The sequence below is a fragment of the Triplophysa rosa genome, linkage group LG10 (genome assembly GCF_024868665.1).
Source record: "Triplophysa rosa linkage group LG10, Trosa_1v2, whole genome shotgun sequence".
NCBI lineage: Eukaryota > Metazoa > Chordata > Actinopteri > Cypriniformes > Nemacheilidae > Triplophysa > Triplophysa rosa.
In genome coordinates, this window is record NC_079899.1 from 22,952,008 (window position 1) to 22,967,730 (window position 15,723).

The window sequence follows — 15,723 nt, forward strand, 5'->3', positions numbered from 1 at the left end:
TGCACAATGAACTTACATGCACAATTGCATTGGCATGAACTAACTAACATTAACAAAAATGATGAAAACTATATTGTTCATTGTTAGTTCACGTTTGTTAATACGTTTACCAATGTTAACACATACAACTTTGTTGTAGAGTTTTACCACTTATATTTCTTGTTGACACTGAGACAACCAAAAAATAACTGCATCAAATGAATAAATATTCAATAAAGCACACAGAACTAAATCAGGACTTTATAAAAATGTTCATGCACTATGTTTGTAAACTGTCAAATATATTAAGCGTCAGATTGGCTATGAATTAAAAGCAATAGGCTACATGACAGATCATAACAAACACCATTGCAAATACACATAAACACTCATGCAAAAATAAGACACATGATAAAACAAATGCAAAACAAGACACACTTTTTGCTTGTCAACTCATAAATTGTTGTTTGTGTGTTTTAAATCTACAAAATAATACGAGACCCCACTTAACACAGCTTCATTCTCATATCCATATCTAGCATGCTAGCTCTATGCCAGACAACACCACTAACGCAATAAAATAAAAACAAATGTTAATTCTCACCTATAACGATTCTCAGATGTTTCAATCTTGTCAGCACGTCCTTTTTAGGGTCGAGCACTTTCTGTGTCGATTTCCTGACATCTCCATGAGGTTTTTTTGAGAACATTCCGAGATGTTTTGAAAAGCTAATGTTAATCTTCAGTTAATTCCCTCAGTCATGGGCGGATCTGACAGACTCACGGAGCAAAAGGTGTTACAGCTCGTGAGGAAACGTGATGAATTAGTGGCGAGGGGTGCATTTTTGCAGAGGAGGTCGGACAAAAGAAAAAGAGCAGGCAGCCCTCCTCTGTGAACTACACACCTCTCTGAAGATCTGCAAACATGGCGGAGAACGCCGCGACATGAACACAAACACCTTCATCGATGCCAGAGATATTCAACGCTCAGACGTCATATGAGGCACAATCACAGCATTAAACTCCACAAGACACATTTGACAAAACAACTTTAATAAAGTTTTGTATCTGTATTACTAAAGACTTACTATATTTGCTATATAATAATGTTATAATATTCCATTTATTTTACTATTTTAACTCCTACAAAATATAACTCAAATTGCCAAGTCAAATACGGAAAACATAAATTCAGAAAAATACATTTATTAAATTGAAGAAACTGAAAACTAAGCTGTGTTTGTGGGAGACGGTATAAAAGTGTCTTTATGTCTAAACAAAACATTTATAGTATAAAAGATCAAGACTAATACAAAGGTTATTATTATTTTAAATGACATCATTTCATCATGTCACCCTATCGTCGATAGATTTATTCAGCCTATTTTAAAGCCATGAGCACAGAGCTCACGACGAATGGGAAATGTAGTTCATTTGTCTAGTAGGACAAGCAGTGCCGGATGGAGCTTTGTCACAAAAAACTACAACCCCCAGAGTGCTACAGTAGTGCACATTCCGCGCCAGAGCCTCTGCATTTCACAGTGGAGCTTGTTTTGCCTAATGTAGCAAAACAGAGATTTTTTTTGTGACAAAATATCAGATAGAGCGACATAATAAAAACAGCGATCCATTAAGTTGTATTATTAGATCCAGGATGAACTACAAATAATGCTATTCAGGATTTAAGCGTTTGTTAGCATGGTACATGTTGACTTCTGTTTTGTTTTTAGCATTTTAACAGTAACGTTAAGCTAACAAACACGTTTGGCATATCTTTAATCGTCAGCAGTACTTTCAAAGAAAACGGTCAGTAGATTTCGTCGGTTATCTGTGTATAATGCCAGTGCACGCTAGAGAGAAGAAAGACAGCAACCATGAAGACATGGAGGTGGATTTCGTGGAGCAAGATGGGAGCAGTTCAGAGGATGAGGAAACCGAAACCTCGTCTGTCTCTGAGGATGGAGAAAGTTCAGGTAAACATCAGCAATCTGCAACAACTATGGAGTAATTCATCTATTATTGTACTCATTATATTATGTGTAATGTTGCATAAAGTCAGCTGACACGTCAAATACTGCCTTTGATTCATTCATTTTTTAACAAATATCTGTCAATTCAGAAATGGACGATGAAGACTGTGAAAGGAGAAGAGTAGAATGCCTTGACGAAATGAACAATCTTGAAAAACAGTTTACTGACCTCAAAGACCAGTATGTATACAGTACTTATCGTTTGTTCCTATTTATTGCACATAAGCGATGTTATACATACATGCATATGCATTTTAAAACATGTGCATCTGTTGTATCAGGTTATACAAAGAGCGCCTGAATCAAGTGGATGCCAAACTCCAGGAAGTGATGTCAGGAAAAGCCCCCGAGTACCTGGAGCCTCTTGCCACACTTCAGGAGAATATGCAAATTAGAACAAAAGTTGCAGGTCAGTGTGATGTTCTAACCGAACGTGCAGTAAACGTGTTTATCAAAGTGTGTATTTCTATAACGTGATTTTGGATAACAAGGGGACATATTTCTAAACACATAATTTGTTAAACTTATACTTGCAGGCATCTACAGAGAGCTGTGCTTGGATTCTGTGAAGAATAAATATGCCTGTGAAACTCAAGCAGCTTTCCAGCATTGGGAAGTGAGTATTTTAAGATGTGTTAAAACCATTTAAGTTTATAAAAGTTAATATTGCCAAATGTCTGCCAGTTACAAGCCAATGCTTTATAAAGTGCTCTCTAAATCGGTTCGCAACGTCTCTTTCAGAGCGAGAAACTGCTATTATTCGATACAGTTCAGAGTGAATTAGAAGAGAAGATCAGACGTTTGGAAGAAGACCGTCATAGCATAGATATTACCTCGGGTGCTGTAATGCTTAATATAGTTAATCCAGTTTTAGCTCTCCCACTTCTACTTTGGTGTTATTTATGCTGTCTTTGTTATTTTTCATCCGCAGAGATCTGGAATGATGAGTTACAGTCGAGAAAAAACAAGAAGAAAGATCCATTCAGTCCAGACAAAAAGAAAAAGCCTGTCACTGTGTCAGATATCCTTTACCGCACCTTGCTGAATATTCCTAAAATGTTGATTTGCTTAAATAACAGTATGTTTCTTAACACGGACACGCCCATATATTGTTTATATGCTGCAAGATTTGGATATACTGGAGGATTGGACCACTATCAGAAAGGTTAGTGCTATACAATCTTTTAGCTCAGTGTAAAGAATAAATGGCTTCGTTATGTAAATGATGTATCATATTTATGTCTTGTAGGCCATGGCAACATTAGGACCTCACAGAGGTAAAACTGATGGTAAGATCATATTTATATAATAGGGCATTGCATAAATTAGATTACAAAAAATAAATTACATGCACATCATACTGATAACTCTTGTTACAGATAGATTACTGTTTCTCTATTACAAAAATGACCATCAAATATACATGAAGCATCACATGCATCTGCTTAGTGTAATGAAATTGCTTCATCAATATTTATTTTGATTGCTTCGTTGTGTCACATGTTCATAAACGGTTATAATCGTAACAATAGAATTTTGCATTTTGATGTAGTCGCATCCTCAAAGAGTGACAAACATCAACACAGTGCACGCTCTGAAGATGGACGCCTGTTTTACGACGGCGATTGGTACGGCCGCGGTCAGGCCATTTGTATCGACAAGAAAGACGAGTACCCCACGAGGTGAGAGATTTGAGTAACCAGCTCTAAAATACACTCAAGCCCGTATTGATCTCTCTGCAGACTTATGTGAGTTATTTTTCTCCACTGTCTTTCACACAGCGCTGTAATAACTACAATCAATCAGGATGAGGTGTGGTTCAAACGGGTCGATGGGAGCAAGTCAAAACTCTACATCTCACAGCTCCAGAAAGGCAAATACACCATAAAGCATGCCTGATCCATGCGAGACCTGATAGCTTTTCAGTGCGGCAGTCGGGAATGTTTGACAGTGTCATTTATTGTACAGTTAATCACGTTTAAATACTTTTTTGGTGTTTAAAAATGAATAAGTTGATGTATTGACTGTTTGTGAAGACAACAGAGTTGATGTTCTTGTACTCTCTTTTGTTGTTCAAAGCAGTGCCATTTGTACAATTATTACTACTATAAACAAGGTCAAAAATGTAATATAATTATGGGCTTAGTTTCTACCCTGAGATGTGGTACTTTTGTATTTTGATATTAAGGTTCATTTTCCTTTTCATTCATGGAAGTTAAGATCATTTAATGAAATTTCAGTTAAATGACCATGAATGGAGTTGAGTGTTTTATTGTGTAATACCATGTCTGCCCACCAATGTTTACCTGTTTTATTTTTTTACATATTTCTGTTTTCATACATAAATTACAGTTTGAAAACTTGCCTGTCTTTGATGACAGTTAAATGAATCGGTCTTGTTTGTGCAGCATCTTAAAATAAAATTACAGATGTGTAAGCCATTTTAGGAGTGAGTAAACAAGATGTTACCACAGTATTCTAAAGTCTCAGCTGTTAACCATGTTAGCGGTTTAATGTTTTCTGTGTTTGGAGAAGAGATGCTCTTGCTGCTCTATTTACAGTTTAAACAAGCCATAATTGTGCTTATTGTAATTCACACATTTCTGTTCTGGTTCACTGTTGTCATTGGAGTTACAGCGCCACCATCTGAATTTTTGGTGTACTTGTGTTTTATAACTTTTTTCTGATTTGTCAATATTTTTGATAATTCTGTGCTGAATGTGTTTTTTCTAATGAAATGGTGTTGAACAAACTTCCAAATATAACATTGATTTACAGAGCATTGATTTCTTTATGTATCACTGAGCTCTAAAACGGTGTCATTAAGTAGCAGTATTTTGTTATAATGTTATTTAAAACATTAAGGCCTAGTTTCATAGACAAGGCTTAGCCTAAGCCAGGACTATGCCTTAGTTAATTTAGGCTATTTAAAGTCGGCATGAAACGGAAGTAGCGATTGTGTTTTTTGCAAGTCGTGACGTATACACGAGTGAAACGATTTCTGAAATGAGGGCAAAATGTTGGGCGGGACTTGATTTCATCCACCGACAACTGATTGGATCGTTAAAAGGTGAAAGATCTGAACGCCAGTTTGCAATATGTCAGTCATTGCAGTCGCGCCATTCGTGACCAGAAGAGAGGCCGTTTTGACGAGGAGGAGGTTGACGGTTTTGATTTAAGATTAGTGCAAATTAATTTTTTAAAAATAATGATGTGCAGGAATAAATAATTTATAATAAATACTTCACAACTGCGTAAAACAATTAGAACGATCATTTTTAATTTCATGCCGACTTTAAGTCGCAAAACGCCTTAGAAAAAAAAAACATTACTGATGTGCATCTTGAGACAAAACAATGGCACTGACATATTTTAAGATAGCCTATGTCAGGGGAAGTTATTTTCGGTTAAGACAGATCAAAATTCATTTTAGTCTGGGACTAGTCTTAAGCATGGTCTGTGAAACCTGGGGCCGGTTGCATAAACTGTTTAGACTAGTCTTAGAAGTTAGTCATCTAATTTTTTTCTACAAGACTGGTCATACCTTCTTTAAATCAGTTACATAAAAAGGTAGATTGGGCTAATTGAAATATAAAAAATCCTAACTAATTGCTAGTCAGTGAGACGCTGTCTGAACTTTGTGGCTAAGTTTATGCAACTGGGCCCTGGGCTAAAATAACTTGGTTAGGTCAAAAGATGGTTTAATACTTTTTAACAGACTGAGTACTGTTATATACGCTTGGCCTTCTTATGCCATGTTTAGTATGTATAAAGTCTTTCACTCAAATATTTGCCATATACAACATCAGTAGAGGACAACATACTCAGAGATTATCATAAAAATGAAGAAATAGAATTACAACATGAAGCGAACCATTTGACATTACGACGGGAGCGCATTAGTGTCTTAGTAGTTTTGATTTGTTAACCAAAAATTAATATAAGTGAGCAGTTAAATATATATTATTTTCGAGGAAATTCAAGTGCAATTTTGTTGACAATTAGTTCACAATTCTAATACAAAGTAAGCTTTATTTTGAAGGTAAATGTTGCACAAAGCAGTAATTTAGTTGTTCAGTACATAGAGAAGCAAGAACATTTTTCTCTAAAACATTAGTGTATTTTACAAATGCCAAATTTTTGTGATTTAGATGCTTTTGGGTAAATGTTACTGATGCTGACTATGTATCATAATATAAAAAAACAATCTTCAGATGTTTGAAATATAAATTGCATAGATTGACTGCAAGAATCACAAGGTTCACGAAAGACAACAGGTGACATTCAAATGTGTAAGCAGTAGATAAACATGGTAGACAGCAACGTCAGGAAATAGTTAGGTTTTGCATAACTATACATAATGATTTTAAATATGTGATTTATATAAATATATATAATCACATTGACTGCATTCAAGTAGGCATTCATTATAGAGTAAAAGCAAATTATTTCTAACGGAAATTTTGCTGCAATACTGTTACACCACACGCTATCTCCCAGCAGTCTTGAGCAAATACCTTCTCATGGATGTTCTTATAAAAAGAAAATGACAGAAACATGAGTGTGCAAATAAATAAAAAGCCATATATTCACTGGCCAAAACGGCTGCTAACTCTAAAGCATTAAAAAGGTAATTAAATGCTAGGCAATAGCACATAGTTTGTACATACAATATGTTAGTTGGTATACTGAAGGACAGACCTTCTATTAATATACCTGGCATTAGTGTGTTTGAATATGCAATAAACCAGTGTCCAGTGTAAATATTTTCAGGACATTTGAGTCAGCGCTGCATTTGTGTTCATAACATCTTTGCAAAAGAAAGTGTAGTGCACAGTCCATAGAATAATTCATAATAATACAGGTGCTCTCTGTTCTGTAATGTTAATAAGCAGCAGGTCTGGGGTCTCTGAGTTGTCGTTCTAGTAATCCAGACTATTCTTCCATTTTCCATCACTGTCTGCTGAACCGTCTGGTGAAGCCGGTGCCAGCGCAGAAGGCAGCCTGGCACTAGATGAATACTCCTGCACTTCACGCAAATTTCTTCTTGGTTGCAGTGAAGCGTTCCATGTACTAAGGAAAAACATGACTGTGTAAGGCAAAATCCAAATTTGTGTTTCTGAAAATTCCCTCTCCTAGAATCTTTTTACAGCTTTGTACAGCCTTTGTTTCAAAAATAAATACTTAGACCAGTTTTGTTTTGCATTCAAACTTGAACATCTAAATTGTGAATCTTGGAAATACATGATGCATGATATTTGCTAAAGAGGACGAGATACACAGAACCAGGCAGCGACTATACTTGTATAGTAGATTTTTTTTATCCTTTTGGAGTGCCTGTGAAAACCTGTTAATTTATTTTAATATTCTATACCAAAAAAGTGTGAAATGATACCAGCAAACGATGAAAGAATTTTTAGCAAACCATTTCTTTAAGTATTATTTCAGCCTAATTTTCAAAACTGGCACAAATGTATGTTATTTGATTTTTAACATTTCCTACCTTATCATATCCTTCAAGGTCACGCAGCATTTTAACTTCAAACAAGTTGCCCTCCACGGAGAGCAGAGACACCTGGGAGTCTGTTAGGATAGAAGGAGGGATAGAGGAAAGTTCCAGACAGTTCTCCTCCAGACGCAAGACCTTCAGTCTGGGAGCACGAGACACCTCTGGAGACAGGCTCGAAATCTGAACAACGACACAACACAAAGTTAAAAACTCCTTAGTTGTATATCCTGTTAATGTACATCTGATCAAAACATGATCAGTGTGATATGTCATTGATATACTCACCTGGTTCTGGTTGAGGTTGATTTCAATGGCCTGCAGTTCGGCCACTTCTGCCGGAACAGCCTGGATTTTATTTTTAGACAGGTCCAGGACATCAAGATGGCGAAGGGAGCCGAGTCCACTGGGAAACTCTTTAAAGTGATTTCCTGACAGGCTGAGGGTCCGCAGGGCCTTCAGCTGACCCACACCTGCAGAAAGCTGCTTCAACTGGTTTCCATTTAAAATGAGAGTTTCCAGCTTCTTGAGTTTTCCGATTTCATTTGGTAGACTGGCTGTGCAGGTAAAATAAATGTATATTAAAACCTATTTAATATTCAGCAACTTCGAGGCTGGGATGTTTTTCATTTTACATGTAAATAGGTCAGCCAATCACATGTCATTTACAGACACAAGAAGATACAGTAGCAAAAATAGCTATTTAATTGGTTTTAAGGGTCAGAGAGGGTGAAAACCAACGAAAAACACCACTGCAACTTTATATATAATAAAAATAAAATACTAAAGATGTGTAAAACAATAAAACTCAATATAAAACTCAACATCAGTTCATCTGCATGACAGCAAACACTAAACTGCAGTATTTGTTAACACTTACACAGCTTATTGCTGTTAATGGTCAGACTCTTAAGCTGCTGGAAGCCTCCTATGAAGTCAGGAAGGACCTCGATTTTGTTGCCGGACAGATCAACTGTGCGCAGGTTTCCAGTGAGCTTCTGTAGTTCCTCTGGAAACTGTATAAACAAAAACATACAACCTGTCAATAATCCATGAGAAAGCTCCAGCTAAGTGCATCTGAGTGGTGAATATAATTACCTCCGTCAAACCCTTTCCAGTCAGCTGAAAGACTCCAGTCTTCTGAGAGGTTTCTAAATGAGCTTTGAGAGCGCTGTTCCCCATTTACAGGATATAACTGCAGCAAATGCTGTTCTGTTAATTGCAATATCAGGAAATACACTGGAAGAAACATAAAGAGGTTTCCTATAGTCAAACCATTGAAGGAATCTATAGAGCTGTTGAAATGACACAGATTTTTTAAAATAACACTTTTTGTAAACTCTTCCTCAATTAGATATAACCAACAAAACCTTGTTCTATGCCTTTAAATTATAATAATAAAAACATTTTTGTTACAAAGCTAATGTTTATTTGAGTTTAAAAATGTATAGCCTGAATGCACTGTAAGTCACTTTGAATAAAAGCATTTGTCAAACACATAAATGTAACTTTTGACCATTACATTTGTTTTAAGTTACTTCTGACCATCACAGTTGAAATGTTTAAGTATTTGTATTATTATATTAAACAAATGTGCCATGGTTCCTGCAGTGCATTAATATTAAGAGTAGTAGTAAGACCACAGTAACCATGAACAAAACCATATTTGCTTACTGGTTACCTTAAAACCTTAGTATTTTAGACACTACATAAACATAAGTGATAATAAATTAATGTCATGTAAATGTATTAAAACCGACAATAACTGTCAATTGTAAAATGTTTTTATTGTAAAATAGATCCCCTAGTCGAACATTTAGTATAAGATGACAACATCTGTTGCCATTGTAAAAGCACGGTAAACATGATCAAACCCCACCCCTAATAATTAACGTACATAATCTCTGAGATAAACAAATTTAGGGATTAAGCTGTCCCTGCATGGATAAACAAGCTGTCAAACTATGTGAGCTGTCATAAATATAAACATCATGTTGCTGCATGCACAGTGAGTAACTAACGTTATATCTTAAAAATATCATAAATAATACATACCATAGCCAGCTAGCTCGAACGGCTAGCTATAAATCCACAGTTTATTAACAATCCGAGGGAATTACCAATTTAAAGAGCTCGATGGGTAACGCTTAAAACTTCATCAAGGGCTCAAAACGCATCTAATAAGGAAGTGTAATAATTGTGGATGAAAGCAAGTAGTCCTTTATAACGGGTGATCTAAAGAACTTTGTTCATGTCTAATTCAAACACACAGTCGAATGAGGCTGTGGATGTAATTTCCCTATACACCATTAGGTGGCAGTAATAGATTAATTCGGCTTCCGTTTCATTGTTTGTATTTCGCCAGTTGCCACCTAGTGGCGTGGATGTAAATACGCTCTGACTTCATGCAAACACCTAACAACCTCTCCATTATAAAAATGTGAAGAACATAAATATATCTAATATAGTTATTCTTTTTGGATGATAGTGGAAAAGTTTCTAATGGATGGTAATTGGTCATTGGTGACAATGGTAATTGCACTGGTTTTAATGAAAACTATATTGGTCTCTGTTGGTTACTGGTAATGTGTTGGGTTCTATGGTTCGATGTTATCTGGTGAATGGGAACCGAAAGAACTACTGGAAAGTGGAATTAGGCACAAAACACTACATAAAGGAATTGTCTAATGCGTTTAATGGCAAACAGCTGATGATGCATTTTGTACGCATGGTGCAGTTAAAATTTTTGATGAAAGTGAAAATTGTTTTTTACTACCAAGTTATACGGTTTGTTGTGGCAACAATAACTGTAGTGGTTTTTGTAGTTTTGCAGACACTTGGTTTGGTAATTTTTCTAAGAGCTGTTAGACCACATCCTAGGTGGTAAAACATGCCACTCACTCAAAAATGAAAATTCTGTAATCATTTACTCACCCTAAGGTTGTTTCAAACCTATATACATTTCTATGTTCTGTTAAACACAAATATTTGAAAGAAATGTAAGCCATTTTTAGTTCTGTGACATCATTCACTACCATAGTAGGGGGTAAATATTGTATCTTTTTTGTTCTGTTGAACACAAAGTGAGATATTTTGAAGAATTTAGGAAAACAAACAGTTTTGGGGCACCTTTGACTACCATTTGATTTTTCCTACTATGGCAGTCAATGATGTGACCGAACTGAAAATTGCTTACATTCTTCCAAACATCTTTCTCTGTGTTCATCAGAACAAAGTCATTTGTAAAGGTATGAAATGACATGAGGCTAAGTGAATGATGACAGAATTTTCATTTTTGGGTGAACTATCACTTTAATGCTACTTTTAAAGGAATAGTTCACCTTCAAAATGTAAATTCTCCCTGCTGACAAAAGCATAGAAACTCAATAGAAACCATCACTAATGGTTTCTATTAGAATGCCATTACAACCCAACAGCCTTTTCCATTAAAACAATTACAAAATCTTAAAAAAAAACAATAGAAAGTAGTTGTAATGGTTTTAAAGGGATTTGTATTGGTTAAATGGAAACTGTAGTGGTGTCTACTGGTAGTGATTCTATTCGTGGGGTGTTATCTGGCAGATTAAACCTATTGCAAAAATGTCCAAAACACACTACAAAATGGAGTTTTGTAATGGTTTTAAAGGAAAACTGGTTCATAATGGAATTTTATTTCTGTGAATCTGTTTCTATTGTGTTTCTGATTTTTTTCAGCAAGGATGCAAATTAAAGACTATACATTAGAAAAAAGCACTTTATTGCAGTTAACTTTGTCATGCGTTTATCAGCAGGAGCAGGGATGCAAGTGAAAGACTATACACACAAAAAAAAAACTTTATTGTCACAGGCAGTAAACATTGGTTATATCGAAAATAAATAGATTTTTTTTACGCTTTACATTATTATTGGTCAATTAGTGTCTGTTTTAATTGAAACACTGCACGTTTACTCAATTCTGCAAATAAAATCCAACAATCCTAAAGGCAAACACATGTGTTGGTTACATAAGTGAGGAGAAATCATGCAAACTGGACATGTGATCGGCTATATTTAAATACTCAAAAAAAACAACTATGGGAAAAAACTGTTTAAAACGATTTAACACCGACTTATTGTGAAAATGCCAAAAACGAAGCCGCCTCAATGTTGTTGCATCAAATGAATAAGTTCAATCAAACACAGAGTCATTTCAGGATGTTTTGGCCCTAACGCATGTACAGCCCACTACAACGCTCTCAAAAGTGGCCTTGAAACACGTCCTGTCTTGCGTATCCTGTTTCAGCACCAGTATGTCTTGATATATGGGCACTGAGTTAAGTCTCTCATCCACTTCACTGTCAGAATAGCTGCAGTACTCTGTATTGCACCGGGCTTCAAAGATGACATGTGGTATCCTGTGTGAAGAAATCTTCGGTCTGAAAGCAAACAAAGCCCAGGATCAACCCAAACACACTTTAAATGATGTTTCACACTGATGTCACATGACTTTAAACCTACTGTCATCTTATTTCACAACCTGGCCATGACAGGTGTTAATGCTGGCTTATAAAACCATGACGATAAATATACTTAAATATTGAACATATAATAAATCCTTTGTTTCAAATAGAGACCTACATTAATCTTCAGACTAGCTCGAAATCTTTGATCATTTTGTCCTACTCATTTGACTAGATACAATCTGATTCGGTTCAGTGATTTAGTATTAGTATTAGTAATTTGTATTAGACTTGGCAACTCACATCCAGGTCCATGGTGATAGTGATCGATCGTGGATGTTGCCATTCCCATCCTTGTTTTCCGCCTGAGGTGTAACATCGTCACTGGAAATTGTGAAAGCGGTGTCACATGTTCGTTTCTGTCCGTGTTTGGCAGATGCAAGGCTCACCAGCACACAGCCCAGCAAAACTTGCGAGAAAGAACATTATCTGTTAAGTTTATAGGTTGTGATCGTATCAACTCATCCACATAGAAAAAATAAACCCATTTTACAAAAACGTTGACTTCCAAATTTAGGCCTTTGTTCACCCCAATCATTTAAATGTATTCTTGTTTTAAAATTAAAGTTTAATCTGAGTTAACATGTACAAAACAAATAATCCGTGACTATTTTCAGTAACTAATTATCTATTCTCATTTTTGTTATTTTACCATGTATTTAGCATTGAAGGAGCTCTGAAACATCTTAAATGCCGTCTTATCCTCTTCCATTGTGACGAGGCTTCTCTTTTACCTCAATATTTATGTCATGCCTGTTCGTGATTGTATAGAGATAATCGGGCCTCTCTCTGACCTGGATTTCATCATCAGATCAAATTGATAGGTGATGGGTGCTTTGTTCATTTTCCAGTAATCCGACCTGCGGATAAAAGATAAATTTAATTTTGCAAGATTTGCAGATTCATTTTATCGAATTTCGATTTAAAAAATGATGAGTTGTGGAAATGAGGCGTTTGGGGTAATTTATGATTTCGGATAACGTTCATTATAATTCAGATGGGCGGTGTCTAGTTTGATCAGCGGGAAATCAGGTTGTGAGCGGGTTTTGAGTAATGAAGGTTTTGTATGTGTTAATCTAAGTCATGGAACCATGTTGTTTATTATTTTAATCAAAAGCATCTTGAAACGCTTTATCGTTTCCGTGTCAATGCCAAAACATCTTAAACACACGAAAAGTTTAGCTGCCATCGAGTAAACTTCAGATGCTGACCTATTCCTAACCATTACCAATTAACATCCATTTCAGTTAACTTTAACTTAGTCTCCGTTTTTAGCCTCATAAAAGTGTTTAGGAGAAATGAAAAACAAATGAGACCATTGTTAAATTACATTAAGATTAAGGAGCTGTACAATGAATGTAAATTGTGTAGATGAATCTGAATTGGAAATTAAATAATGGTTTTATAAAGGTTTTTGAAGACTTTGGCAAATATGAGCTCAGTTTGTGACATTGCTGAGATCTCTTCTGAAACTCTAATGGAGACATTTGTGAAAATCCTGGCTCTTTTTCTCAGGAGAAACATCTGAGATGTAGGAGCCTTAAAGGGATCGTTCACCCAAAAATGAAAATTCTATCATCATTTATTCACCCCCTAGTCATTTCATCTCGACTTACTAACATTTTTCAAAATATCTTCTTTTGTGTTCTGTAGAAGAAAGTCATACAGGTTTGAAATGATAAGAGGATGAGTAAATGATGACAGAAGTTTTGGGTGAACAATCCCTTTCAGCAAAAGTTTCCATTTCTTTCTGTATAATCTCATGGACATCAAGGAGATATCCATCATCCGAGACCTCATCTTTTACTTTCTTATAGGAAATGTAGCTAATGATAATGATTAACCACAAGTAATGGTCTTATAAGTCAGCAAGACCACCTTGGTCAACCAGCGTCACCAAAAAGACCATGCTGGTGAATCACCTGATAAATTTCCCGGACCGGGATTAGTTTAAACCAGGACTGGGCCTTAGTTAAATAAGGACATTTAAGTCATTTTTACAAACATGCCTTACAAAAAACATTACTTTTGTGCATTTTGAGACAAAACAATGGCACTGATGTATTTTAAAGGGGTCATATGACACGGCTAAAACAAATATTATGGTTTGTTTTAGACGTAATGCAATGTGTATACACGATTTAACGTTCAAAAACGCTGTATTTTCCACATACCGTGCATGTTTGTATCTCCTGTTTGCCCCGCCTCTCTGAAACACGCAGATTTTTTACGAATCTCATGGCTCTGAAAAGCGAGGTGTGCTATGATTGGCCAGTTAACCAGTGCGCAGTGATTGGTCGAAAACTGCAAGCGTGTGAGGGAAATGTAATGCTTCTTGCCATATTTGGAACATCAGGTTCCTCTTCAATTGTACTGACAGGTACGCCCACCTTACGTGCGTATACATTTGGGCGGCCTTAGTCAAATCATACCACGAACTGACGTAGATTTGTGGGGGTGTGGTTACATGAGGCGTTTCAGGCAGGTCTGGGTGAGCATTCGCTTTTACATAGAATGCGTCTTTTGTTCCGACACTTTCATTTTTGCAATTTTACGTGTCTAATACATGCATGGGCAACTTATAACACACCAAAGACACAGAAAAACACATATCGCGCCATATGACCCCTTTAAGATATGTCTCCGCTAACTGTTTTCAGTTTAGAAGCTCTAACATTTATTTTAGTCTAGGACTAGTCTTAAGCTTTGTCGGGAAACCGCCACTATGTCTGTTCTGGTTCAGCAGCTAGACCAGTATAACCAGCAAACTAGCCTGGAGCAGGTCATTAATGCTGGTTTAAGATGGTCTTTTCATTAGGAACAGCAAAAAAGAACTGTGCTTGGAATTGCATTTATTGTGTAGTTCATTTAAACTGGAACACATTTAATTGAGGATGGGAAATACAATGATAAATAGGCAGTAATTGTACACACTTAAAAAATAAAAATGCTACAAAATGTTCTTTACATTGATGCCACAGAACAACCATTTTTGGTTCCCCAACGAATCATTCGGTCAAAGGTTTTTTTACAAGAAATATTTCTTTAACATTTTTTTACAGTATAGGGAAGCTTTTTCATTGTAAAGAACTAAAGAAAGTTGAATGAATGTTAAAGGTTCACTCTTAAAGATGCTACAAAAGATTCTTCACAGCAATGCCATATAAGAACAAGAATGGTTAATTTATAAGAACCATTTCTTTCTTACTTTTTGTTATAGTCCAAAGAACCTTTATCCACTACAAAGAACCTTTCTGCAACAGAAGGGTTCTTTGGCTGTTAATGTTTCCTTATGGAACCATTTAGCAGGCTCATAAATGCATGTATCTTTGTAAAACAGATCAGTTTTTTAAAGTTACATCACCAGAACAATGATAAAATCCACAACTCTACATCCTTGTACACCCATACAGGTAATGAGAAAAATCAAAAGGTTACTTAAGAGGTTGCATGAGTAAGCAAAAAATGCCATGCACTCGTTTGAAAACATAAACCGGAAATTAATAATGAAAGTTGATTATCTGAAGTGGTATCAACCATATCCAAACCCTCTACCATCTCAAGATTCTCACGGTAAATTCCGCTGTGCGTCAGTACATAATACAAAGCAGCAATGCGATGGGTTGTAACATTATGCTTATAGACATTGTGGTATGCTGGTATACTGTAGAATGGAGGCTTATCCCAGCATCAGAATGAGAAGCGCTCT

The 15,723-nt window shown here is 35.9% G+C and overlaps 3 protein-coding genes across 14 annotated transcripts in view; 1 reads left to right on the forward strand and 2 right to left on the reverse strand.

Moving 5' to 3' along the window:
- Nucleotides 1-928, reverse strand: part of ralgapa1 (Ral GTPase activating protein catalytic subunit alpha 1) — a 57,596-nt gene extending 56,668 nt beyond the window's left edge. For 6 of the 12 annotated variants that reach the window (XM_057343049.1, XM_057343051.1, XM_057343048.1 and 3 more), the window contains exon 1: nt 584-928. In XM_057343049.1, the coding sequence (XP_057199032.1) occupies nt 584-689 (106 nt within the window). In that variant the 5' untranslated portion in view covers nt 690-928. The remainder of the gene's footprint in view (nt 1-583) is intronic. The other 6 variants (XM_057343056.1, XM_057343055.1, XM_057343058.1 and 3 more) reach the window with 3 other exon arrangements.
- A 557-nt stretch (nt 929-1,485) lies between these two features.
- brms1la (BRMS1 like transcriptional repressor a) lies at nt 1,486-4,777 on the forward strand. The gene is made up of 10 exons (XM_057344749.1): nt 1,486-1,952; nt 2,099-2,189; nt 2,291-2,418; nt 2,546-2,625; nt 2,751-2,847; nt 2,941-3,030; nt 3,110-3,174; nt 3,259-3,298; nt 3,562-3,691; nt 3,791-4,777. The coding sequence occupies exons 1-10, from the start codon at nt 1,817-1,819 to the stop codon at nt 3,906-3,908; spliced, it is 975 nt and encodes a 324-aa protein (XP_057200732.1). The 5' UTR covers nt 1,486-1,816; the 3' UTR covers nt 3,909-4,777.
- A 128-nt stretch (nt 4,778-4,905) lies between these two features.
- Nucleotides 4,906-9,809, reverse strand: lrrc57 (leucine rich repeat containing 57). Its single transcript, XM_057344750.1, has 6 exons — nt 9,571-9,809; nt 8,614-8,754; nt 8,396-8,531; nt 7,804-8,072; nt 7,513-7,698; nt 4,906-7,082 (listed from the first exon to the last, which is right to left on the reverse strand). Exons 2-6 carry the CDS (start codon nt 8,695-8,697, stop codon nt 7,041-7,043), a joined length of 717 nt encoding a protein of 238 aa, XP_057200733.1. The 5' UTR covers nt 8,698-8,754; nt 9,571-9,809; the 3' UTR covers nt 4,906-7,040.
- Nucleotides 9,810-15,723: the final 5,914 nt, after the last annotated feature.